This window comes from Haemorhous mexicanus, chromosome 8, assembly GCF_027477595.1.
Source record: "Haemorhous mexicanus isolate bHaeMex1 chromosome 8, bHaeMex1.pri, whole genome shotgun sequence".
NCBI lineage: Eukaryota > Metazoa > Chordata > Aves > Passeriformes > Fringillidae > Haemorhous > Haemorhous mexicanus.
This window is the reverse complement of record NC_082348.1, coordinates 1,023,464-1,050,265: the sequence shown is the minus strand read 5'-3', so window position 1 is coordinate 1,050,265 and position 26,802 is coordinate 1,023,464. Positions and strand designations below refer to the sequence as shown.

The following is a 26,802-nucleotide window of genomic DNA, read 5'->3' as shown; positions in this document are numbered from 1 at the left end:
ATCCCTCAGGTTTATTCCAAGGCTGCCAGAGCTCCAGGAGTGTTTGGAGAATGCTCTCAGGGATAGGATGGGATTGTTGGGATATCCTGGCAGGGCCAGGGCTTGGATCAGTGATCCCTGTGGATCCCTCCCTGCTTAGAATTCCATTATTTTTTCCTGGATGGTTGCCACTGTTTGTCCCCAGTCACGGTGTCCCTGCAAAGCTGTGGAATTTCCATCCAGGGAGAGCTGAGGGGCTGCACAAAAAATGTTCCTTGGATCACTGACTCCTCTTTCCTTCTGTCTTCCCCTCCCTCAGTATTTTGGGAAATGGGAGTATAGCTTTGAGGTAAGTCTGGTGCAATCCCTGAGCCAAATCCCAATCCCTGGAATAGCTCCTGTAGCAGTGCCCTCACTCAGTGCTTCTCCATAGCTGCTGCTCCAACATTCCAGAGCTTCCTGCTCCCTGAGCCAGCCTGGGAGAGCTGGGAATGTTCACCTGGAGAGGGGAAGGATGCAGGAGAACCTCAGAGTCCCTGGCAGGGCCTGGAGGGGCTCCAGGAGAGCTGGAGAGGGACTGGGGGCAAGGATGGAGGGACAGGAGCCAGGGAATGGCTCCCAGTGCCAGAGGGCAGGGATGGGTGGGAGATTGGGAACTGGGAATTCCTGGCTGGAATGGAATTCCAGAGCAGCTGGGGCTGCCCCTGGATCCCTGGCAGTGCCCAAGGCCAGGCTGGACACTGGGGCTGGAGCAGCCTGGGAGGTGTCCCTGCCATGGCAGGGGTGGATTGGGATGGGATTTAAGCCTTGCCACCCCAAACCATTCCATGAATCCAGATACTGGGAAAAACCTGCTCAGATGCCCATGTGAGGGTATTTCATACCCTGTGGACACCAGAGAGAGAGAATTCCAAGTCCTGTACTGATGGAGCTCTCCTTTCCCTGGCAGGATTCACGGACAGGAGGGAGCAGGGAGTGCTGATCCAGAGGGATCCAGCACTGCTGTCCCTGCCTGTGACTCCAGGTGACATTTTAGGGACACTGGGCTCTGGTAGTTTCAGTTTCTTCTTTATCTTCACGTCACTTTTTCCATTCCCAAGCCAAAAACATGGAAAAAGAGCATGTGAGGGATGTGGGAAGAGCATTCCACCTCAGTGATGGGGTGAGAGTGGGGAGACTTTAGGGAAGGGGAAGCTCCCCTTCATCTCACCCACCTGGAACTGGCAGGGGAAAGGAACAGCTGGAATTGTGGAAAAAAAAAAAAACCCTCAAATGTTTAATGAGTTCTGGTTTTAACTGGGTAATTCCCAAATGGGTTCAGGGTGGTTTGTGCAGGAAAAACCCCATCTGTGCCCAGATCTTTCCAGGGGGGAATCACAGCCATCCAAAGGGTTGGAGAGGCAGGACTGGGAGCTGTGCCCCAACATGGATCTTGGGAATGGGCTCAAGAGCAGGGAGGAAATTTTGGGATTTTTGTGCAGAACAAAACCCATCCCTGCCTGGATATTGCCAGCAGGGAATAGCAGCAATCCAGGGGGTTGGAGGGGCAGGACCATGCTCTGTGCTGGATCATGGGAATGCTCTCAAGAGCAGGGAGGAAGTTTTGGGATATTTCTGCTAGGAAAACCTCATCTCTGCCTGGATCTTCCCAGCAGGGAATAGCAGCAATCCAAGGGTAGGGAGAGCAGGATTGGGAGCCACAATCTGGATCGTGGGAATGATCTCAAGAGCAAGGTGGAAGTTTTGGGATATTTCTAGGAAAACCCCATCTCTGCCTGGGTCTCCCAGCAGGGAATAGCAGCAATCCAAGGGTAGGGAGAGCAGGATTTGGAGCCACAGTTGGGATCATGGGAATGCTCTCAAGAGCAAGGTGGAAGTTTTGGGATAGTTCTAGGAAAACTCCATCTATGGATCTTCCCAATGGGGAATTGCAGCAATCCAGGGGTAGGGAGAGCAGGATTTGGAGCCACATTCGGGATTATGGGAACAATCTCAAGAGCAAGGCAGAAGTTTTGGGATATTTCTAGGAAAAGCCCATCTGTGGATCTTCCCAGCAGGGAATAGCAGCAATCCAGGGGTAGGGAGAGCAGGATTTGGAGCCACATTCGGGATTATGGGAACGATCTGAAGAGCAAGGCAGAAGTTTTGGGATAGTTCTAGGAAAACTCCATCTGTGGATCTTCCCAATGGGGAATTGCAGCAATCCAAGGGTAGGGAGAGCAGGACTGGCACCCACATTCGGGATTATGGGAACGATCTGAAGAGCAAGGTGGAAGTTTGGGATATTTCTAGGAAAACCCCATCTGTGGATCTTCCCAATGGGGAATAGCAGCAATCCAAGGGTAGGGAGAGCAGGACTGGGAGCCACAGTTGGGATTATGGGAACGATCTCAAGAGCAAGGTGGAAGTTTTGGGATATTTCTAGGAAAAGCCCATTTCTAGGATCTTCCTAATGGGAAATTGCAGCAATCCAAGGGTAGGGGGAGCAGGATTTGGAGCCACATTCGGGATTATGGGAACGATCTGAAGAGCAAGGCAGAAGTTTTGGGATAGTTCTAGGAAAAGCCCATCTGTGGATCTTCCCAGCAGGGAATAGCAGCAATCCAAGGGTAGGGAGAGCAGGACTGGGAGCCACAATCCACTCTGGATCATGGGAACGATCTCAAGAGCAAGGCAGAAGTTTTGGGATATTTCTAGGAAAACCCCATTTCTAGGATCTTCCTAATGGGAAATTGCAGCAATCCAAGGGTAGGGAGAGCAGGACTGGCACCCACAATCGGGACCATGGGAACGCTCTCCAGAGCAGGGAGGAGATTTTGGGTGTGACTCAGGCCCAGCCCACGCATCCCCTCCGCGCGTTCCCAGCCCGTTCTCCGCCGGCCGTTCCCGGTTTCCCCGCTGAGCGTTCCCGCTTTTCCAGAGGCGCACGTTCCTGCACATCATCACGCAGTCCTGCCTGACGCTGGGCAGGGTGGAGGACGGCTCCCAGGGCCCCACGGTGCAGGCCTGCGACGGGAGCCCCCTGCAGACCTGGAGCCTCAGGAATTACTCCCGCCTGGAAGTCTTTAGGAAGGTTTACTCCAGCCCCACTGATTACTTCCTCTAGGGCCTCGGGACTGGGAGGAGATCTAGGATGGGGTAAGGAATTGCCAGGGAATCTTCCTGCTCTGGGCTCTGCCAGAGGAGCTTCTGTCTTGTTTTAGTTTGGGGGGGATTTTTGTGGTTTTTACTTTATTTTTGACGGTTTCGCAACTGTTCGTTTTTCATGGAATTATTAGATCTTCATGGAATGTTTCAGGGAATTTTACAAGGATTTTTGAAATGGTTTTTCACACAGTTTTCATTGTTCCATGCGATTTTTTCCATGCGATTTTTTCCATGCGATTTTTTCCATGCAATTTTCCCATGCAATTTTTTCCCATGCAATTTTTTTCCCATGCAATTTTTTTCCCATGCAATTTTTTCCCACGCAATTTTTCCCCATGCAATTTTCCCATGGAATTTCCCATGCAATTTTTCCCATGCAATTTTTCCCATGCAATTTTTCCCATGCAATTTTTCCCATGCAATTTTTCCCATGCAATTTTCCCCATGCAATTTTCCCCATGCAATTTTCCATGCAATTTTCCCTTGCAATTTTTTCCATGCGATTTTTCCATGCGATTTTTCCATGCGATTTTCCCATGCGATTTTTCCCATGCAATTTTCCCATGCAATTTCCCCATGCAATTTTTTCCCCATGCAATTTTTTCCCCATGCAATTTTTTCCCCATGCAATTTTTTCCCCATGCAATTTTCCCCATGCAATTTTTTCCCCATGCAATTTTTTCCCATGCAATTTTTCCATGGAATTTTTCCATGGAATTTTTCCCATGCAGTTTTTTTCCATGCAGTTTTTTTCCATGCAGTTTTTCCATGCGATTTTTCCATGCGATTTTTTTCCATGCGATTTTTCCATGCAATTTTCATTGAATTTTCATTGAATTTTCATTGAATTTTCATTGAATTTTCATTGAATTTTCATGGATCTTTTTGTAGAATTTTCATAGAATTTTCTTAGAATTTTTCATACATTTATTCCATAGAATTTTTCATGGAATTTTCACAGAATGTTCATAGAATTTTTTGTAGCATTTTAATAGAATTTTCATAAAATCTGATATTTTTTCATAGAATTTTCAAAGAATTTAATTGAACTTTTCATATCAGTTTTTTCTATAAAACAAGACAGAAGGTGATTTTATAGCTGTAGGATAGAACAGATGTTTAATGTTAGTTCTTAGTAATTATTAGTTACTAGTAACTATTAGTCTTAATTTTTGTTAGTTTTAATTAATTTTAGATGAATTAAACTCCCTTGATTTCTTGCTGTCACCGTGATTGTTCCAGTCTGCAGGAGCTGAAGATTTGGTTCCTATTCCAGGACATAAAAATAATTCCAGTTGCAAAATATTTTCTCAAATAGGTTCCACTTTTCCTAGGATTTTCCACAGATTTTTTCCTAGAATTCTCCTAGAATTTGGTTTTTTTATAGATTTTTTTTTTCTGTGTTTTTCATGGAATTCTTCCTATTCAGTGGAATACACAAGGAGATGGGTGGTAGGAAAACCAAATTCCTTGTTGGAATTTCCCACCAGTTTAGTTGGAACACTAGAAAATTTTCAAGTCTTTCTTCATATCTATATCTATTTAATTTTTATCTATATGTGTATTTATTTTGTATTTTTTAAATTTCTATATAAAATTAAAATATATGGAACTATAATAGATAGAAATTTACACTCATAAACACCATGTATGTTTATAATGTAATATATAAACATACTGCTGTATTTTTCAGTAAATATGATATAGAAATATTATAAATCATGAACATAAATGGAGTTTATGAGCCCTGAGAGCATCAAACTCTTGAGAAAATAATTCCTCATTTTCCTTCAGTTAGGATTGTTACTATATTATTTTATTTTAATTTGTATTTTATATTATTTGCGTATTATTTTATTTGTCTAATATTTTCTAGTATTCTAGATTATATTATTTATTCTATTTTTAGTCTGTTAAATTTTGTGTTCTATATTATTTTTATTTGTTTATATTGTGTATAATAATCTTATAGTAATTTTAATTATATTAATTTATTATTTTAATATTACCTATAATATTATATTTCATATTAATTTATAGTATTTTTCTACAATTTATTTATTTTATATATTTTAATAATATATCACATTATTTAATATTATATCACTATATTTTTAATATTAGATCATTATATATATATTTAATATTATATCACTGTTATATAATATTTTTTAATATTATATCCTCCTGGGTGAGCCCAAGACCTCAGGCAGCTCCCACCATTGCAGCCCCTCTATCCCTGCGGAGATCCCAAGGTTTGCCATCAGCCTGGGCTGTTTGGGCTGAGGTGTGGGATTAATTCCTCCTTTCTCCCCTCTCCTGAGGGCTCCAGGCTTTTCCTGCCATCCTGGCTTTCCCTGCTTTTTCCCTTGCCATGAAATCAGGCTCTGCTCCGGTGGATGACCTGCAGAGAGGATTTCCACCCTGAAATTCCCCATTCCCAGGGTTCTTGGGAGAGCTGGGAATGTTCCCCTGGATGAGGGAAGGCTCCAGGCAGAGCTCAGAGCCCCTGGCAGGGCCTGAAGGGGCTCCAGGAGAGCTGGAGAGGGACAAGGACAGAGGGACAGGAGCCAGGGAATGGCTCCCACTGCCAGAGGGCAGGGATGGGTGGGAGATTGGGAACTGGGAATTGCTGGCTGGGAGGGTGGGGAGGCCCTTTGCAGTCCCAGGGAATGGTGATGGGAATGCTCCGGGCTCAGCTGGGACTGAACCCCTCTGGTGTTGCTTAAGGACAGAATTTCCTGTTTGACTTCCTGGGATTTCCCTGGGAATTTGTTCTCCCCGTGGGACAGGTGGTGTTTTATTCCTTCCAATACATTTTGTGTCCTCCTCCCATCCCTCAGAAATGTGGTGGGATCAGAGGGGGTGTCCCGAGAAGGAAAAATGCCCTGGGAACAGCAGCATTTCCATGGACTACTGAGCAAATCATTCCATCACTAACAATTCCTGCTCTGGTCCCAAACATTCCACGTGTCCATGGCCATGGAGAGCCAGCTCCTCCATCCAGCAGCTGTGCCTTGGAAAGACAAGATTTCCTTGGAGTTGTTTTCCCTGAGCCGAGGGGTGTGCTGGTTCAGCAGAGGGAGGAGCAGCCTCGCGTGGGGCTGTCCTGGAGCTCCAGCAGGTTGCTCCACCCAGAGACCAAACCAGGCCTGGAATGGCAGGAAATCACATTCCCTGGGTGGAATTCTGGGGTGGTGTCACAGGGGTCCCAGCACGGGGGCAGAGACGAGAGCCTTGACTCCATGTGTCAGAAGGCTGATGGATTATTTTATGATATCTGTTATATTAGAGCTGTACTGAAAGAATAGAAGGAAGGATTTCATCAGAAGGCTGGAAAGGAAAGGAGAAAGGAAAGGAGAAAGAAGGAAAGGAGAAAGAAGGAAAGGAGAAAGAAGGAAAGGAAAGGAGAAAGAAGGAAAGGAAAGGAGAAAGAAGGAAAGGAAAGGAGAAAAGGGGAAAGGAAAGGAGAAAGGAAAGGAGAAAGAAGGAAAGGAAAGGGGAAAGGAGAAAAAGGAGGAAAGGAAAGGAGAAAGGAGGAAAGGAAAGGAGAAAGGAGGAAAGGAAAGGAGAAAGGGGGAAAGGGGAAAGGAAAGGAGGAAAGGAAAGGAGAAAGGGGGAAAGGGGAAAGGAAAGGAGAAAGGAGGAAGGAAAGGAGAAAGAAGGAAAGGAAAGGAGAAAGGAGGAAAAGAGAAAGGAGGAAAGGGGAAAGGAAAGGAGAAAGGAGGAAAAGAGAAAGAAGGAAAGGAAAGGAGAAAGAAGGAAAGGGGAAAGGAAAGGAGAAAGAAGGAAAGGAAAGGAGAAAGGAGGAAAAGAGAAAGAAGGAAAGGAAAGGAGAAAGGAGGAAAAGAGAAAGAAGGAAAGGAAAGGAGAAAGGAAAAAGAAAGAAAGGAAAGGGGAAAGGAGAAAGGGAAGGAAAGGAAAAAGGAAATCTTGTGAGTGACCAGAGAGTCCAAGACAGCTGGGCTGGGATGGGCCATTGACTAGAAACAGCCTGATGGACCAACCACAGCCGCCCCTGGTGCATCCCACAGCCGCAGAGAATCCTTGTTCCCATTTCCTTTCTGAGGCCTCTCAGCTTCTCAGGAGAGAAACCCCGGCAGAGGGATTTTTCAGGAAACATCACGGCTACAGAATTCCTCTGGAATGCTGTGTTTTCAGCAGGAATTCTCTGTCCCCCCCCTTGCAGAAGCTCACCCTGAGGCACCTGAACAGCAACCAGTGCCTGGCGGAGCCGTCGGACGAGGACCGGCTGGTGCCCACGGTGCGCGAGTGCGGCGGCGGCCGCGCCCAGCAGTGGCTGCTGCGCAACATGACCCTGGCGGCCTGATCCCGCTCCCATCCCGCTCCCATCCCGCTCCCATCCCGCTCCTCCCGCTCCTCCTGCCGCCCCCGGCAGTGCCGGCCCTCTCCCGACCCCTGCGGAGTCACCGGCGGGCTCCTCCTGCCGCCGCGCCCTCGGACTCCCCCGCGCCTCCAGGTGATCCAGGACCTGCTGGTACCCACGGCAGCGGGCTCCCGATGCCAGAGGCAGCAGCTGACCTTGGAGGAGCTGGGATATGGAGGGATTGCTGTCACTCCCAAGATTCCAGAGGCATCATCTCACCTTGGAGAAGCTGGGATATGGAGGGATTGCTGTCACTCCCAAGATTCCAGAGGCATCATCTGACCTTGGAGAAGCTGGGGTATGGAGGGATTGCTGTCACTCCCAAGATTCCAGAGGCAGCAGCTGACCTTGGAGAAGCTGGGATATGGAGGGATTGCTGTCACTCCCAAGATTCCAGAGGCAGCAGCTGACCTTGGAGAAGCTGGGATATGGAGGGATTGCTGTCACTCCCAAGATTCCAGAGGCAGCAGCTGACCTTGGAGAAGCTGGGATATGGAGGGATTGCTGTCACTCCCAAGATTCCAGAGGCATCATCTGACCTTGGAGAGGTTGGGATATTGGAGGGATTGCTGTCACTCCTGAGATTCCAGAGGCATCATCTCACCTTGGAGAGGTTGGGATATGGAGGGATTGCTGTCTCTCCCAAGATTCCAGAGGCATCATCTCACCTTGGAGAAGCTGGGATTTGGAGGGATTGCTCTCACTCCCAAGATTCCAGAGGCATCATCTCACCTTGGAGAAGCTGGGATATGGAGGGATTGCTGTCACTCCTGAGATTCCAGAGGTATCATCTGACCTTGGAGGAGCTGGGATATGGAGGTGCTGCTGTCTCTCCCAAGATTCCAGAGGCACCAGTTGACCTTGGAGAAGCTGGGATATGGAGGTGCTGCTGTCACTCCTGAGATTCCAGAGGCACCAGTTGACCTTGGAGAAGCTGGGATATGGAGGGATTGCTGTCACTCCACAGATTCCAGAGGCACCAGTTGACCTTGGAGAAGCTGGGATATGGAGGTGCTGCTGTCACTCCCAAGATTCCAGAGGCACCATCTGACCTTGGAGAGGTTGGGATATGGAGGTGCTGCTGTCACACGTCACCACGGAGAGGTGGCCCGGTCTAAAGGCCCCGTGGCACCAGCTGGCACTGGGAGCCATCCTGGGAGGTGTGGCCCGAGCTGATGGGATGTGCTGGGCTCTCCTGGAGAAGATCCTGGAGAATATCCTGGGCAGTCTTGGGTGGTCTCTCGTGCCCAGTGGGATTTGAGGGCCCCAAAGCTTCCTGGGTTGTGCTGGGAAAAAGCAGGATCCCATGTTGGGAAAACCAGGCCAAGGCTGCACTTGACCAGGAATTCCAACAGATGAGGCCACTGGAGACATGGGAATGCTGAGGGGAAGGAGTGGCACTCGTGGGACCTTGGGGTGGCATGGAGGGAGCTGTCCCCTCCTTCCATGGGAATGGAGCTGGGGCTGGGGCTCAGGGGACGCCTGGAAGGACCAAAACTGAGACCTGGAGCTTGGGGGGTCTCCATCCCTGCATCCCAACACATCCATGGATCCCTGCATCCCAGCTCTGCCTCCAGGTGTTCCTGGAATCTCAGGGGCTCCTTCCTGGTTTCAGGAATTTGGGGGCTTAGTCCTTGTGTGGGTGTGGCCGTTCCCAAAGCGCTGCTGGCCCTCAGGAGCTGCTCCCCGCTGGGATGTGGGGACAGGGACACTGGAATGTGCTGGGGACATTCCTTTGGGAGCCACCCCAAATGCAGCTGGGGCCCTCTGGGCTGGGATTTTGGGAATTCTCACTGCCCAGAGAGTTCAGGAGACTGAAATCCCAGGGCAGCAGGACCCCAGCACGGGTAAGTGGGGAAATATTTCCCAGGATTTCCCTCACAATTCCCAACAATCTCTGTAAATGCACTGGGTCATTAAAAATGCTGGTATTTTCTGTATCTGCTGGTCCTGGATTCATCCTGGGGTTTGTGGATGGGGAACATCACAGAGGGTATTTGCTGGATACTGAGCATTAAATGGGAGTTCAGCTGGGAAAGGGATTGCTGGTGTCCATGGAGCTGGAATATCCTGGATTTACTCAGATTGGGGATCATCTCCAGCCTCCTGCCCCAACATTCCTGCTCCTCATCCTCCAGTCACCCTGAAAATACAAAATGTGGTGTAAAGATCCCCCAGAACAGGGGGAGGTTTGGTTCTGCTTGGTAAAAAGAGCAGGAAAACGTCAGGATCAAATTCAAACAGGGATTTCCATGCAGGAAAAGAGGAATCTGGTATTTATTTCATCTCCTTCCCGAGGGTTTTGGCCCCAGCACAGCCCTGGGTGGGTCCTGGGGTGGGAATTGGGGTTGGGGTGGGAAGGAGGAGATGGGGAATGTCCTGGGGACGGTGGGACAGGGCGGTGTCACCTCCCTGTGCAGCACCCCTGGCTCCAGAGGGGGACAGCTCCACATTCCCAACACTGCCCTGTCCCATCCCAAGGTTCTGTGACATCAGAGCTGGAGCTGTTTACAGAACTGGGATTTTATAAATAGAATTTCTACATCAATACATAATTCTGTAATTCATCCTACACTGCTGCAGTGCCCTTCAATCAAGCCAATCACAAAAGGACTAATTAACAACTCATTTAATGAGATTCCCCACATCCAGAGTTGCTTCCTTGTCCAAAAACCATGGAAAAACCCCAACTAAAATCCCTTTTCTCAGTAATTCCCTGTTCCAGGTTGTCCCTGCAGGTGTCTGGGGGGTTGGAGCTGCAGGTGACACCAAGCCCTGGTGAGGCCCAGCCTCCCCTGCTGGTAATTAAAGCCTGTAGAGGTAATTAACTGCTCCTGTTAATGATGGGCTGGGAATGAATCACCCAGTGATCCCTTTGGGAGGGATGAATGCAGGCACAGAGGCATTTCCCCTTTTTTTTTAATTTCTCAGAAATGTTAATAATTAGGATTGACAGAAAATTACAGAGAGGGAACCAGCCTCCATCTCATTTCCCTGGAAATCTGATTCATTTAAGGGATTTAGGGATTCATCCAGAGGGATATTAGGATATTTTGGAGGTTGGGAATATCCTGGTGCTGGTGCCATGACTGCCTGCTCCAACTCCCATTTCAAACTGGAAGTTATTTTTCTGAGGGAAAAGAGCAGATCTGCCCTCAAATCCAAATCCAGGCAGAGGGATTGGCAGAGACAGGTTTGGGAATGTCTCTGTTAATGCAGGGAATACATAATTAATGTCATCGTTGTACCTGTCACCATCCCCACCTCAGCTAAAGGCTGGGAAAGCCTCCAGGTGCTGAAATCAGGGAATTGGAGGTAAAAAAATGGAATTGCAGGGAAAGGAGCTCTGGGGGGGAACTCCTGCCCAGGTGAGTTTAAATTGATTGAAACACCTCGGACCTGGGATGGGAAACCTCACCTGGAACGTTCAGCTGGGATGGCAGCAGGCAGGGAAGGTTGGATTTGTGGGATAATCTGCACGAGGAGGATGTGGAGCAGCTGGAGAGTCCAGAGGAGGCCATGGAGCCAGGCTGGGAGAGCTGGGAATGTTCCCCTGGATGAGGGAAGGCTCCAGGCAGAGCTCAGAGCCCCTGGCAGGGCCTGGAGGGGCTCCAGGAGAGCTGGAGAGGGACTGGGGACAAGGATGGAGGGACAGGAGCCAGGGAATGGCTCCCAGTGCCAGAGGGCAGGGATGGGTGGGAGATTGGGAACTGGGAATTCCTGGCTGGGCTGGGATTGCCAGAGCAGCTGGGGCTGCCCCTGGATCCCTGGCAGTGCCCAAGGCCAGGCTGGAGCAGCCTGGGACAGTGGGAGTGTCCCTGCCATGGCAGGATCAGCTGGGAATTCCATCATTCCTGGAGAACAGCTCTGCCAGGGTTTCCCAGAGCAGCTTCTTGTCACCAGGACCCTTTGGGTGACAGTTTTCCATGTCCACCACTCCCTTCCCACCCCCACTATTCCCTCCTGCCACCCTGGCTGGCAGAGCAAGCTGGGAATGCTGGGAATCTTCTCCTGCCCCTAGCAGCAATGATGATTTTAGTTGGAGTAATTACAGGGAATGGCTCCCCTCGGATTGTCACTGTCACACTGGGATGGAGCACAGGGACTCTGCCCAATTCCAGCCCAGGGAGTGGCCTCTGGGAAAACAGGAGCGATGGAGGAAGGAGAAATAGAGGGGAAGCTGGCAAGGCTGCTGGATCTCTGAGCCAGGAGGGTTCTGGCAGTATTCCTGAGTTTGGGATGAATTCCATGCAAAATTTCCTTTAATTGGGTGGGAAAATTAACAGGCATTGTGTCAACCACTGGAAAAAAGGGTGGGGAATGGGAGAAATTGGGAATAGAAAACAGTAAAGTGAGAAACTAAAGCAATTTTCTGGCAAAAAAAAGCTGGAATAGAAATGCAGAAATGGGAATCAGTTCTGAGGAGGGTGATGGTTGAAAAACGAGGTGTGGCTGGGCTTTATCCCAAGGTTAAAGGTGCCAACCCAAGTTTTTTCTGGAGCTGATGGCAGCAGTCCTGGAGCAGGAGTGGGTGAGGAGGGCCCGTGGATACAGCCTGGCCCTTCAGAGCATCACCAGCCCCCTTCCCACCCGGACTGCTCCATGATTCCCGGGGCATTTATCCACATTTTGGGCTGGTTTCCTGCTTCCCACCAGTCCTGGATCAGGGCTGAGCTCTGTGGCTTCTCTTAGGGAATTTCTTCCCGGCTGGAAGGGGCTGTGTCCCCTCTGTGTGCTGGTGGTGCTGTGTGGCTGCTGTGGGGAGCTGAACATCTTAAAATCTTCAAATCCAATGCAATGAAGATAAAAACGGAAGGGAAGGGAAGGGAAGGGAAGGGAAGGGAAGGGAAGGGAAGGGAAGGGAAGGGAAGGGAAGGGAAGGGAAGGGAAGGGAAGGGAAGGGAAGGGAAGGGAAGGGAAGGGAAGGGAAGGGAAGGGAAGAGAAGGGAAGAGAAGGGAAGAGAAGGGAAGAGAAGGGAAGAGAAGGGAAGAGAAGGGAAGAGAAGAGAAGAGAAGTGCTCGACCTCCCCTCGGCCCCTCGCGGTTGGTTCTGTGGCAGCTGGAGCCCCTCCGAGGGTGGAGGAGGAGGAGGGATGGAGCCCCGGGGGAGGATGCTGGGGGGGAGGAAGATGAGGAGGAGGAGGATGATGCCAGGGAGGAGGATGATGCCAGGGAGGAGGAAGATGAGCGAAGGATGCTGGGGGGAGGATGAAGGGGAGGATGAAGATGCGGAGCGCACCGAGGCTGCGGAGGGCGGGGTGTGCGCAGGCTCGCTGCGCGCTGAGACGCGCAGGGTCACGGGGGGCGGGCGCAGGTGCGGTGCGGGGTCCAGGGACGGGCCAGGGGCGGTGCGGAGGGAGTGTCGCTGTGCGGGGCGGTGCGGAGGGAGTGTCGCTGCGCGGGGCGGTGCGGGGGGAGTGTCGCTGCTCGGGGCGGTGCGGAGGGAGTGTCGCTGCGCGGGGCGGTGCGGAGGGAGTGTCGCTGCGCGGGGCGGTGCTGCCCTGCCCGGGGCCGCTGCCGGCGGCTCCGCGTGGGAGGCGGCGGCGCCGGGCGGAGGCTCCGCGGCCGCGGCGCGGCGGGGCCGGGCGGGCTGCGCGGGGGATGCGGAGCTGAGCGGGGCTGCGCGGAGTGCGTGGGGCTGAGAGGGGTGTTGTGGCTGCGCGGATTTTGCCGGCTGCGCGGGGTGCTGTGGCTGTGCGGGTGTTGTGGCTGCGCGGATTTTGCCTCCTGCGCGGGCTGTTGTGGCTGCGCGGATTTTGCCTCCTGCGCGGGTGTCGGTGGCTGCGCGGATTTTGCCTCCTGCGCGGGTGTCGGTGGCTGCGCGGACCGTGCCGGCTGCGCGGGTGTTGTGGCTGCGCGGACCGTGCCGGCTGCGCGGGTGTCGGTGGCTGCGCGGACCGTGCCGGCTGCGCGGCGCTGCGCGGAGCATGTCGGCGCTGCGGCGCAAGCTGGGCGATGAGTACCAGGTGGTGAGCACCTCGGCCAGCGGCGGAGGCCTCCCGCCCCCGCGCAGCGCCCCGCGCGGGAAGCGCCAGCGCTTCGTGGACAAGAACGGGCGCTGCAACGTGCAGCACGGCAACCTGGGCGGCGAGACCAGCCGCTACCTGTCCGACCTCTTCACCACGCTGGTGGACCTCAAGTGGCGCTGGAACCTGTTCATCTTCATCCTCACCTACACCGTGGCCTGGCTCTTCATGGCCTCCATGTGGTGGGTGATCGCCTACATGCGCGGGGACCTCAACAAGGCGCACGACGACAGCTACACCCCGTGCGTGGCCAACGTGTACAACTTCCCCTCCGCCTTCCTCTTCTTCATCGAGACCGAGGCCACCATCGGCTACGGCTACCGCTACATCACCGACAAGTGCCCCGAGGGCATCATCCTCTTCCTCTTCCAGTCCATCCTGGGCTCCATCGTGGACGCCTTCCTGATCGGCTGCATGTTCATCAAGATGTCCCAGCCCAAGAAGAGGGCCGAGACGCTGATGTTCAGCGAGCACGCCGCCATCTCCATGCGCGACGGCAAGCTCACGCTCATGTTCCGCGTGGGCAACCTCCGCAACAGCCACATGGTGTCCGCCCAGATCCGCTGCAAGCTGCTCAAGGTGGGTGCTCCGGGGGGCACCGCGGGGAAATTCCTTCCTGGAAAGCTGCCCAGGGCAGTGGGGGAGTCCCCATCCCACGTGGAGGTGGCACTTGGGGACGGGGGGGTCTTGGCAGTGCTGGGCGAGGTTGGGATGGTTGGACTCCGTGCTCTTGGGGGCTTTTCCAACCTCAGTAATTCCATGGGGGCCCTGGCAGCGCTGGGAATGGTTGGATTCCATGGTCTTGGGGGGCTTTTCCAATCTCAGTAATTCCATGGGGGCCCTGGCAGTGCTGGGAATGGTTGGGATGGTTGGACTCGATGGTGCAGTGCTGGGAATGGTTGGATTCCATGGTCCTGGGGGGGCTTTTCCAACCTCAGTAATTCCATGGGGGCCCTGGCAGTGTTGGGAATGGTTGGGGTGGTTGGACTCGATGGTGCAGTGCTGGGAATGGTTGGATTCCATGGTCCTGGGGGGGCTTTTCCAATCTCAGTAATTCCATGGGGGCCCTGGCAGTGCTGGGAATGGTTGGGATGGTTGGACTCCGTGGTCCTGGGGGGCTTTTCAACCTGAACAATTCCATGGTTCTGTGACAGAACCGTGGCCCCACTGCTGCTCCCCTGGGGACATCCCACCCTCTCCATGTCCCTTGGACGTCCCTCACTCCTGCCCGTGGCTGTCCCCATGTCCCTGGGGCTTGGAGCAGCCCGGTCCATGGAAGGTGGCCGTGCCCACGGCCAGGGGTCGGACTGGATGATCCCAGATCGTGTTTTGGGTCCTGCCTCTGTCCCAGCATCCCTGCCCTGTGTTCCTGGCAGGGAACATCTCCCGGAGCCTCGGGCTGCGGGCTCAGCCATCAGAGGCTCATTCCCAACCTCCTTGGAGATAATTCCTACATTCGGCGCAGGAATGGGATGGATATTTATAGATTCCTATAAAATGCTCCAATTCCCTGACGAGGAAATCAAATCCTTTGTAGCTCCGAGCCTTCCTGAGCCGGGAAGGAGAAAGCTCCGGGCACAATGCGGAGCTTTGTGGGCAGCCCTGAGCGCAGGCAGGCTGAACTTTATTGATGCGAGCTCCAGGGAAAGCGGAGTGCCAGGGTCAGACCGGGAGCATCCCTGTCCCTGGAGCATCCCTGTCCCGGGAGCATCCCTGCCCCGGGAGCATCCCTGCCCCGGGAGCATCCCTGCCCCTGGAACATCCCTGCCCCGGGAGCATCCCTGCCCCTGGAGCATCCCTGCCCCTGGAGCATCCCTGCCCCGGGAGCATCCCTGCCCCGGGAGCATCCCTGCCCCGGGAGCATCCCTGCCCCGGAGGGCTGCGAAGATCCGGCGCTGCTCTGGGGCTCGCCCGGCGGCTGCGGATCCAGAGGAGATCGGGAATGGGAATGGGAATGGGGATGGGGATGGGGATGGGGATGGGGATGGGGATGGGGATGGGGATGGGGATGGGGATGGGGATGGGGATGGAGTGGGGGGCAGGAAGGAGCTGGCTCGGTGGGACCATCCCGCAGGGACCCCCGGGAATCGGGATACCTGCAGGGGAGGGCTGGCCAGGGAATGGGATGTCCTGTCCTTGGGATGGGTGCCCTGTCCTTGGGATGGGTGTCCTGCAGGGAATGGGGTGTCCTGTCCTTGGGGGGGAGTGTCCTGCAAGGAATGGGGTGTCCTGTCCTTGGGATGGGTGTCCTGCTGGGATTGGGGGTGTCCTGCAGGGAATGGGGGTGCCCTTCCCTCGGGATGTGGGTGCCGTGCAGGGCAGGGCAGGGTCCCCATTCCCAGGACAATCCCCTTGGGAATCTGCCCTGTTTTCCTCCCTGTGACCCCACAGCCCCAGCGACAGAGCTCAGCCCACGGGAGGCTCCTGAGGTTGTCCTGTTGTCCCAAATCCCTGTGTCCTGTTCTCCCAAATCCCTGTGTCCTGTTCTCCCAAATCCCTGTGTCCTGTGGGATTTCGGGATCAGGACTGGCCCAGTGTTGGGGTTCCCTAAACCTTGAGGGAGTCTGTGCCTTAAAGAGGGAAAGAATTCCTAAAAATCTCCCAAAATAACCCTTTAATAGCTTTAAAATGATGGAATATAATTTATAAATATTATAATTTTATTTATAACTATTATTTATAAGGATAAATATATAAAATAGCATTAAATCATAATGCCATAGATTTATGTAACATGCAATCATAAATATTTTATTCAACAATATATAATTTATACAATTTGTTTAAAATATTTAATAATGTATAAATATATATTTGCATACTATATCAATATATTTAAATAATTTAATATATTTCAAGCTATAAAAGATCAAAAGTGAGTAATTTCAGTACAGCATTTGAAAATTGTTCTTTTTTTTTGGCTCTGGAAGTCCCAGAGGAGGAATTTTAAAAGATGGAGCTTCAAACTTAGTGTGGCTCCAAAAGAATTCCCTGGATTTGAATTGTGGGAAAAGAAAGGATTGTGCTTGGAAGAAAAGCAGTGCCAGGCCAGGCCACCTGGGGGAAAAAAAGGGAAGGGGGAAAAAAGTGGAAAAAAGGGTAATTAGGAGGGGGAAAGGGAAAAAAAGGAAAAATGGGGAAGAGCAAAATAAGAGGGAAAAGTAAAACTAAAAAAGCAGGGGAAGGGAAAATGGAAGGGAAAATAAGAGGAAAAATAGAAGGAAGAAAGGGGAAAAGGAAAATAAAAGGAAAAATAAAAGAAAAAAGGAAGATAAAAGGAAAGGGAAAATGAAAGGAGAAAAGGGTAAAAAAAGACCAAAAAAGGAATAAAATAAAAAAGGAAGAAGAGGAGAAAGGGGGGGAAAAAAAGGAAAAGAGAAAATGAAAGAAGGAAAAAAGATGAAAGGAAGGAGGGGAAATAAAAGGGACCCACAGGGGGGAGAATAAGAGGAAAACTGAAAGAAAATGAGGAAAAGGGAAAATAAAAGGAGAAGTTAAGGGAAAAGGAAAACAAAAAGAGAGGGAAGGGGGAAAAGATAAAAGGGGGAGAAAGAAACCAATAAATGGGAAAATAAGGCGGAAAAAGGAGGAACAAAGAGGAAGCAGGGACTGCAGCAGGGAGAGCCATCCCTGTTCCCAGGGCACTGCCAGCCTGGCTGGGGTTAACCAGCTTGGGGGCCCGGGATGTGCAGCAGGAATTCAGGAATTCAGGAATTCCTGCCCAGAGCTCCTGCCCGGCTGGCTCACACCTGTGCCAGGTGAGCTGCAGCCCCGGGGGCTCCGGTTTCCTTCGGGATGGTTTTTGTTCTGGAAAAGGCTCCTTTCCTGCAGAGCTGGGTGGAACTGGCAGTCCCAGTCCATGGGGGAAATATTCCTTTATTTTTCCTGCTGAGCTCAGGCCAGGAGCAAAACCACCCCCAAAGCCTTAAAGTGGGAAATCTGTGCAAAGCCTCTTTGGCTGTAATGGGAATTTTGGGGTGGGATTTTGGGATTGGAAGGAGCTTGGATGTCGCTCAGAATTCCTGAGTTTTTCCCCCCTCATCACTTGGAGCAAAGGAGTCACTCAGGGTTTGTTCCTTGGCAAAATGTTCCCTCTGGCATTGCCTGGCGGGGTTGGATTCCTCCTGGGACTCGGGGAGGTGTAAAATTAAATTTGGCTTTCTCTGGATTTGAGCTCTGGAATTCCATCTAAATTCCCTGGGAGCAGCTGGGAGTGTGTGTCATCCCGGCTGGGTCTGGGAACACCTGAACCCCTGCAGCTGCCCCACAGCAGGGCTGGGAGGGATGTGCTGGATCCCCTGGGAATTCCAGGGACAGGGAGGGCAGCGATGGTGCTCTGGGAATTCACCCTGGGGCTAGGCTGGACGTTAGGAAAGGTTTTTCCATGGGAAGGGAAAGGGAGGTCAGGCACTGGCACGGCTGGCGTCCCATTCCTGCAGGGATTGCAGAGCCTGGGATGGAGCCACATTCCTGGAGGGATTGCAAGGCTGTGGATGTGGCACTTGGGGACCTGGGCAATGCTGGGGATGGCTGGGAATCGATCTTGGAAGGCTTTGCCAACCCAAACTTTCTGGGATTCCACGATTTCCTTCCCTCCTCCTGCAGCTCACCCACTTTTGTTGGCCGTATCCCCAAACTCCCGATTCCACCTGGTGAAATCCCAGAATCCTGGAATGTTGGGGCAGGAAGGGCTCTCAGTCCCATCCCTTGAGCAGGAATTCTATCCCAGGCTGGCCCTGGGCACTCCCAGGGCCGAGGAGCTCCAATGTCCCCTCCTTGTCCCCCGCAGTCCCGGCAGACCCCGGAGGGAGAATTCCTGCCCCTGGACCAGCTGGAGCTGGACGTGGGCTTCAGCACGGGGGCTGACCAGCTCTTCCTGGTGTCCCCCCTGACCATCTGCCACGTCATCGACTCCAAGAGCCCCTTCTACGACCTGTCCCAGCGCAGCATGCACACGGAGCAGTTCGAGATCGTCGTCATCCTCGAGGGCATCGTCGAGACCACCGGTGAGTGCGCCCGCCTGCAATTCCCGGCTGCAATTCCCAGCTGCAATTCCCAGCTGCAATTCCCAGCTGGCCCAGCTGCAATTCCCAGCTGCAATTCCCAGCTGCAATTCCCACCTGGCCCGGCTGCAATTCCCAGCTGCAATTCCCAGCTGCAATTTCCGGCTGGCCCGGCTGCAATTCCCACCTGGCCCAGCTGCAATTCCCAGCCAGCCCGGCTGCAATTCCTGGCTGCAATTCCTGGCTGCAATTCCCGGCTGGCCCAGCTGCAATTCCCAGCTGGCCCAGCTGCAATTCCCAGCTGCAATTCCCAGCTGCAATTCCCACCTGGCCCAGCTGCAATTCCCAGCTGCAATTCCCACCTGGCCCAGCTGCAATTCCCACCTGGCCCAGCTGCAATTCCCGGCTGGCCCGCCTGCAATTCCTGGCTGCAATTCCCGGCTGCAATTCCCAGCTGGCCCAGCTGCAATTCCCACTTGGCCTGGCTGCAATTCCCAGCTGGCCTGGCTGCAATTCCTGGCTGCAATTCCCAGCTGGCCCAGCTGCAATTCCCAGCTGGCCCAGCTGCAATTCCTGGCTGCAATTCCCACCTGGCCCAGCTGCAATTCCCACCTGGCCTGGCTGCAATTCCCGGCTGCAATTCCCACCTGGCCCAGCTGCAATTCCCACCTGGCCCAGCTGCAATTCCTGGCTGCAATTCCCACCTGGCCCGGCTGCAATTCCCGGCTGCAATTCCCACCTGGCCCGGCTGCAATTCCCACCTGGCCCAGCTGCAATTCCCGGCTGCAATTCCCACCTGGCCCGGCTGCAATTCCTGGCTGGCCCTGCAGAACTTGGGGCTCCCGTGGCTCTTGGCATGGCTGGAGAGCTGGGAGGCAGCTGGAGCTGGGGTTTGCTGCAGGGGGGTTTTGGGGCTGGGCTCTCTCCAGGGCTTGGAATTTTGTGCTTTTTCCAAGGGGATGGATTTTGGGGCTGGGCTCTCTCCAGGGGGATGGATGTTGGCACTGGGCTCTCTTTAAGGAGATGGATTTTGGCACTGGAGTTCTCTCCAGGGGATGGATTTTGGGGCTCTTTCCAGGGGGATGGATTTTGGGGCTCTCTCCAGGGGGATGGATTTTGGGGCTCTCTCCAGGGGGATGGATGTTGGCACTGGAGTTCTCTCCAGGGGATGGATGTTGGCACTGAGCTCTCTTTAAGGAGATGGATTTTGGCACTGGAGTTCTCTCCAGGGGATGGATTTTGGGGCTCTTTCCAGGGGGATGGATTTTGGGGCTCTCTCCAGGGGGATGGATTTTGGGGCTCTCTCCAGGGGGATGGATGTTGGCACTGGAGTTCTCTCCAGGGGATGGATGTTGGCACTGAGCTCTCTTTAAGGAGATGGATTTTGGCACTGAGGCTCTCTCCAGGGGATGGATTTTGGGGCTGGGCTCTCTCCAGGGGGATGGATGTTGGCACTGGGCTCTCTTTAAGGAGATGGATTTTGGCACTGGAGTTCTCTCCAGGGGGATGGATTTTGGGGCTCTCTCCAGGGGGATGGATGTTGGCACTGGGCTCTCTTTAAGGAGATGGATTTTGGCACTGAGGCTCTCTCCAGGGGATGGATTTTGGGGCTCCCAGGACATGGGGCTGTGGATGTGGAGCTCCTGCATTTCCCAGCTGCTGCCAGGCACAGGGAATGTTCAGGGTGCCTTTGATCTGTCTTGGGGCCGTGTTGTGGAGTCCCAGCATTCCCACCCTGCTTCCCCAGGCAGGAGAGCACAGCCCAGAGAGAGGAAGGTGAATTCTGTATTCTTCCCTAAAAACTCCCTGGTATTTCCATAAAACCCCACAGATACTTCCCTAAAACCCCTGATACTTACCTACCAACTCCTGATAGTTCCCTAAAATCTCCTTGATATTCCTCTAAAAACTCCTTGGTATTGTCATAAAGACTCCCTGATGTCTCCATAAAAAACTCCTGATATTTCCCTAAAGAATTCCTGATATTTCTCTAAAAAATTCCTGATATTTCTGTAAAACCCCCCTGAAACTTCCCTAAAAACTCCCTGGTATTTCCCCTGAACCTCCCTGATATTTCCCTAAAAATTTCCTGATGCTTCCTTAAAAACCTCCTGGTGTTTCCCTAAAAACTCCTTGATAGTTCCCTAAAAAAACCCTGGTATTTTCATAAAGACTTCCTGATATTTCCCCAGAATTCCTGGATACTTCCCTAAAAGCTCCCTGATGTTTCCATATAAATTCCCTGACATTTCCCTAAATCCCCCTTGCACTCCCCTAAAATCTCCTTGATATTTCCCTAAAAAATTTGTGATATTGCCATAAAAATTCCCTGGAAAAGCTCATGGGAAACTTCCAGGCCTGACTGCAGATCAAACCTTGCAGTTTTCTTGTTTTAATTCCTCAAAAAAATAATTCCAAACAAAATGAGGGAAGAAAAGCTCTTTTGTAAACAACTCTTGGAATTTTAAACCCTGGCTTTGTTTTGGGAAATATTATTAACCTGGAAATTATACAGGGAATGGGCAAAAAAAAAAAAAAAAAACCAGGGAATGTCTGGGTCTTTAAAGCCTAACTAGGATAAGGTTCCAAATGTTGTGACCTATTTTTGGGAGCTGAGCTGAAAATTGGGCAAAACAGAGCAAAATGTGCTGGATCTGGATAACACAGGAGGGAATGAAAGGGTTGGGAAATCTTCCAGTGGGAGCAGAGGGAGGAGCAGGAGAGGGCAGGGCTGGATTTGAGGGAAGGGAGAGCTCATTCAGGGATGGAGGGAGAGCTCATCCAGGGATGCTGAGGGTTTTAGGGAAGAGGAGGCACCTCTGTGGGTTTAAACCCTGCAGGAATTCCAGATTCTCCTCTCAGTTCCAGGGATTTCCCAGCAAATGCTGCATTTCCCCTCCCATCCTTCCCCTGGCAGCCCAAAGCTCTGGAAAAGCAGAGGTTTTTCCTGTGGGAATGTGCAGTGATCCGTGAGCAAACACTGGCATCCCTGGATATAAATGGGAATAATATTGGGAATAATGGGATGGATTTCCTGTGGAAAAATGGGATTCGGTGAGGGGTTTGGAGAGGTTGAGTGTGGTACTGGGAATGTGACCCTGGGACTGGGATGAAGGCCTGGAAGGATCAGCCTCAGCTTTGACAGGGCCTGTACAAGTTTGAAAATGTACAAATCCCAGTTTATTTTCTCTTTGTGGAATAGTTTGGAGGGAATTCAGCTGGAGCACCTTGTCCAGACCCTGCTGTGGGCAGGAAAGGTGGGAGCAGATGATCCATGGGGTCAGCCTGGCCTTGGGCACCTCAGGGATGGGACAAGAGAGGGGAGGGAATTTAGGGCACTGGCAGGATCAGGATTCAGGGATGTGCTTCTCCCTCTCCATTTTACATGATTTATAATAACCAAGGATTTGGGAATCCAAATTTCCATGGTTTGAGCTGGCTTTGCTGGGGATTTGGAGCCTCCAGGTGGGCTCCAGCAGGTCCTTGTAAGGAATTTTTTCCTGTTAACTTTCCTTCCTTTAATCATGGAAGGATCCTGGTTGCCTCTCACTTCCCAGGTTGTTCCCATTCCATTCCTCCCCCTTCTCCCCGTGCTGCAAATCCCTCCCAGATTCCAACCAGGATCAGAAGTGTTGGTGTTCCTCCCTCCAACATTTACCACAAACAGGGATTCAGGGATGTGAATATCCATGGTTTGAGGCACCTCTCTCTTTCCCTGTGGATTTGCAGCCTCCTGGTTGGCTCCAGCTCGGGAGGAATGGTTTCCTTTCCCTGCTGCCATCCTTTCCTTGGATCAGCCCCAGCACTGGGGCCTTGGCTGATGAGGAGCTGTTCCCAACCCCCCTGGCTGTGCCTGGCTGCCCTGGAGGGCCTTGGGGAGATTCCTGAGGAGGGAGGTGGGATCCTCCTGCTGCTCAGTCCCACCTGGCTGACGGGAATTCCCATTCCTGACACAGGACCCAGACGGTTTCATCCTGCCTGGATGGAGCTCGTGTGCTGCTCCCCAGTGCTGCTGGAATTTTGGGGAACATCCCCATCCCTTCCTGCTGCCCTCACCCTCCCCAGGCCCAGCTTTGGGCTGCCTGGAGGAAAAGGTGTGGGAAGTGGATCCAGCCAATTCCTGCAGGGAGGAGGGAAGCTGGCAGCTCCAGATCCTTCCTGGAACTCCCTGAGAGCTCCTGATTCTTCCTGGAGTTCCCTGAGGGCTCCTGATCCTTCCTGAATTCCATGGGAACTCCTGATCCTTCCTGGAATTCCATGGGAGCTCCTGATCCTTCCTGAATTCCATGGGAGCTCCTGATCCTTCCTGAATTCCCTGGGAGCTCCTGATCCTTCCTGGAGTGCCTTGGGAGCTCCTGATCCTTCCTGAATTCCCTGAGAGCTCCTGATCCTTCCTGAATTCCATGGGAGCTCCTGATCCTTCCTGAATTCTGTGGGAGCTCCTGATCCTTCCTGGAGTGCCTTGGGAGATCCTGATCCTTCCTGGAACTCCATGGGAGCTCCTGATCCTTCCTGGAGTTCCCTGGGAGCTCCTGATCCTTCCTGGAACTCCCTGAGAGCTCCTGATCCTTCCTGAATTCCGTGGGAGCTCCTGATCCTTCCTGGAGTTCCCTGGGAGCTCCTGATCCTTCCTGGAATCCCGTGGGCAGAGCAGCAGGGCTGAGCTGAGCTCTCCTTCCCTGCCCAGATTCCAGCCAGGAATGTGTTTAGGGAAGTGTCTCCTCTGAGGGGTTTTTTAGGAGTCACGGGAGGGGTCCCAGCCCGGGGTGGTGGAGGTGATTCCTTGGCATGGTTTAACTAGAAGAGGGAATAGTTGGATGGATGTTGGGAGGGGATTCCTGGCTGGGAGGGCTGGGTTGGAATTCCCAGAGCAGCTGTGGCTGCCCCTGGAGGTGTCCAAGGCCAGGCTGGAGCACTGGGATGGGATTTAAGGTCCCTTCCAAGCCCAACCATTCCATGGTTCCATGAGCTAAAATTCCTGCCTGGGGAGTGCTCTGAGTGCCTCCAGTCCCAGCCCACTCTGGCACTGGGATTGCTCCCAGTTTCTGGAGCCTTTCCCAGTGCAGATGCTGCAGTGGGCACGGGGCTGGTGGGGATTCCTGGGGGTCAGTGCTGATCATTCCGGGTTATTTGGGATATCTCTTCCACCCCCCCATTACTAGGATAACCTGGAATTGGGAAGGACATTCCAAGGGTTTATTTTCCAGGCCTTTTGTCCCCGTTTCCCATTGTTGGGATGCAGAGTTGGTTGTCAGCAGAGCTTCCTGGTGCCCTTCCTGTGCAGAATTTGACTTTCAGCCTGGATTTTCCTGCTGGGATTTGCCTCTGGGTGTGTTTGGGATTATGTAACCCTTAACAATTTTGTGTTATCCTGCAATTTATTGATAAGCTGCTAAAATTCCTGAAAAAATGAGCCCTTAGTAGGAATCAGAGGCAGACAAAACCCTGCAGGAAGGGTTTGTGCATCCGTTTTCCAAACTCATTAAATTTATTTTGGAAACCTCGTCCCGTGATTTGCTGATTAAAGAGCTCCAGAGCCTGCCAGGCTTTTTAGTTGAAGGAATAGGGATGGCTTCAAAGGCATTTTCCTCTGGTTTTGCTTTTAAAAACAAGAAAAAGCTGGAATTCTGGAGCCACAGGAAGGGTCCTCTGAGATCCGTGGGGGTGAGCTCGGAATGCAGCAGCCTGAGGGAACAAAGAGCTGGGACAGACCTGAAAATTACCAGGATTCTGGTAATTCCATTTAATTGGGATTTTCCTGGATCTTTGTTCTCAGGGTCAGTGAGAAACCTCAATACAGATTCAGCAACTTCAAAGGTGGAACATAAAATATGGGAATGCTGGAATGGTTTGGGTTGGAATTGACCTTTAAAGGTCAAATTATTTGTGGGGTTTTTTCCTATCTTTCCATTCAGATTTTGGGATTTTTTTGTGTGTTGGATGGGAGGGAGACAGGAAAAAAGGGCTCAGCACTTCACATACTGACAGTGGCTTTGAAATTGCATTTATTTTATTTAAAACATTTTTAAGCCCAGCCTGAGCACGGTAAAATATTCCTTTAAAACTCTCAGGGCCAAACATCCCCCAGATCTTTTCCCAGTGCTGCTGTTATAGGAAATCTGTCAGTGGAAAATCCAATATTTTTTGGTCATGTGGACAAACACGTTTGGCCTGGCAGAGCTGAGGTTTCCTGGGATTGGCACCTTCAGCTCCAGCTTCCTTCTGCCCCCCTGGAGCTGCTGGGCTGGGAAAGGGGGAAAAGGGATTTTTAAAGCTGAGGAAAAGGTGGAATGTGCTGGGGAAATGCAGGGAAGTGTCTGGTGGGAGAGGAGACTTGGGTAACAACAAATCCCTGGAGGTGTCCCGGGCCAGGCTGGAGCCCTGGGACAGTGGGAGGTGGGACATGGCAGGGCTGGGATGGGGTGGGATTTAGGGTCTCTCCCAAGCCAGAGCAGCCTGGGATCATGGGATCCATCCCTTACATAACTTTATCTTGGATAATGCTCCCTCCTCCTGCCAGAGGCAGCAATTCCCCAAATCCCCCATTTCCCTGCATCAGCCCTTCCTGCCCCCTCCTCTTCTCCCTGAGATCTCTTTGGAGGCCCAGGAGAGAGAGCTGGGAGGGATTTTGACCTGGAGCTGGGCAGGAGTTCCTTCTCCTCCTTCTCCTTCTCCTTCTCCTTCTCCTTCTCCTTCTCCTTCTCCTTCTCCTTCTCCTTCTCCTTCTCCTTCTCCTTCTCCTTCTCCTTCTCCTTCTCCTTCTCCTTCTCCTTCTCCTTCTCCTTCTCCTTCTCCTTCTCCTCCTCCTCCTCCTCCTCCTCCTCCTCCTCCTCCTCCTCCTCCTCCTTCTCCTTCTCCTTCTCCTTCTCCTTCTCCTTCTCCTTCTCCTTCTCCTTCTCCTTCTCCTTCTCCTTCTCCTTCTCCTTCTCCTTCTCCTTCTCCTTCTCCTTCTCCTTCTCCTTCTCCTTCTCCTTCTCCTTCTCCTTCTCCTTCTCCTTCTCCTTCTCCTTCTCCTCCCTTTCCCTTTTTTCCCTTTCCCTTTTTTCCCTTCCCCTTTTTTCCCTTTCCCTTTTTTCCCTTGTCCTTTTTTCCCCTCTCCCTTTTTCCCTCTCCCTTTTTTCCCTCTCCCTTTTTCCCTTTTCCCTTTTTTCCCTCTCCCTTTTTTCCCTTTCCCTTTTTTCCCTCTCCCTTTTTTCCCTTTCCTTTTTTTCCCTTGTCCTTTTTTCCCTCTCCCTTTTTTCCCTTTCCCTTTTTTCCCTCTCCCTTTTTTCCCTTCCCCTTTTTTCCCTTTCCCTTTTTCCCCTCTCCCTTTTTTCCCTCTCCCTTTTTTCCCTTCCCCTTTTTTCCTTTTCCCTTTTTTCCTTTTTCCCTTTCCCTCTCCCTCTCCCCGTGGATGATCCCAGCGAGCAGGCACTGAGCTGCAGTCCCTGCCCAAATTCCCTGCTCACGCCTGATCAAGCAGGATTCCTTCTGCTCGAGCAGCTCCTCGTGCAGCTCCCACAGCCTCTGGAGCAGCAGGCTCCCCGTGGAGCCCCATTTTTCCAGGGATTGCTGTGGGAGGCTGAGCTGGAACAATGATTTTGGGAGCACCAAAGCTCCATCTCTGCTGTGGCTCTGCACCTGCTGCCAGGAGCTGGGGGGTGGAGCAGGGAAAAGGGGAATATTCCTGCTGCAGCTGGAGGGGGGTTTGGGAATGGGGGGGTGGGAATGGGGAAGGCAGAGGGCTGGAATTTTTCCTGGAGTGCTGTGATGTGGGGATGCTGCTGGCTAAATAGAGCCCCAGAGTGCTCCTCCTGGAGAAATTCATGGACAGATAAAACCCTCACTGCTCGAGTGGTGCTGATTCACAGGAGCCTGGAATGGTTTGGGATGGAAGGGACCTTAGATCCCATCCCATTCCATGGCCAAGGACACCTCCCACTATTCCAGGTCATCCAGCCTGGCCTTGGGCACTGCCAGGGATCCAGGGGCAGCCCCAGCTGCTCTGGGAATTCCATGCCAGCCCCTCCCACGCTCCCAGCCAGGAATTCCTTCCCAATATCCCACCTAAATCAACCTAAATCCTTCCATTTGAAGCCATTCCCTCTGTCCTTGTCAGGCAGGACTCCTTGAATCCTTCATTCCAGTGAAATCTGAGCCATTTTTTCTCTGTAGCAGCTCCTTCCCACCCCTGAGGTACCTGCTGGACCCTCTGGCAGAGCAGCTTTCCCTGGATATTTGCCCTCAGGGAGCTGTGGATGCTGCTGTCGAGGTTTTGGTC

The 26,802-nt window shown here is 52.2% G+C and overlaps 2 protein-coding genes across 2 annotated transcripts in view; both read left to right on the top strand.

Annotated features, from left to right (window-relative positions):
- GALNT13 (polypeptide N-acetylgalactosaminyltransferase 13) overlaps positions 1-9,453 on the top strand; it is a 51,133-nt gene extending 41,680 nt beyond the window's left edge. The window contains 1 exon segment of the mRNA XM_059852448.1: positions 7,316-9,453. Coding sequence (XP_059708431.1) covers positions 7,316-7,456 — 141 coding nt within the window. The 3' untranslated portion in view covers positions 7,457-9,453.
- Positions 9,454-13,369: 3,916 nt separating this feature from the next.
- The window catches only part of KCNJ3 (potassium inwardly rectifying channel subfamily J member 3), a 31,015-nt gene continuing 17,582 nt past the window's right edge, over positions 13,370-26,802 (top strand). The window contains exons 1-2 of the mRNA XM_059852447.1: positions 13,370-14,118; positions 18,329-18,545. Of these exons, the coding sequence (XP_059708430.1) occupies positions 13,441-14,118; positions 18,329-18,545 (895 nt within the window). The 5' untranslated portion in view covers positions 13,370-13,440. The remainder of the gene's footprint in view (positions 14,119-18,328; positions 18,546-26,802) is intronic.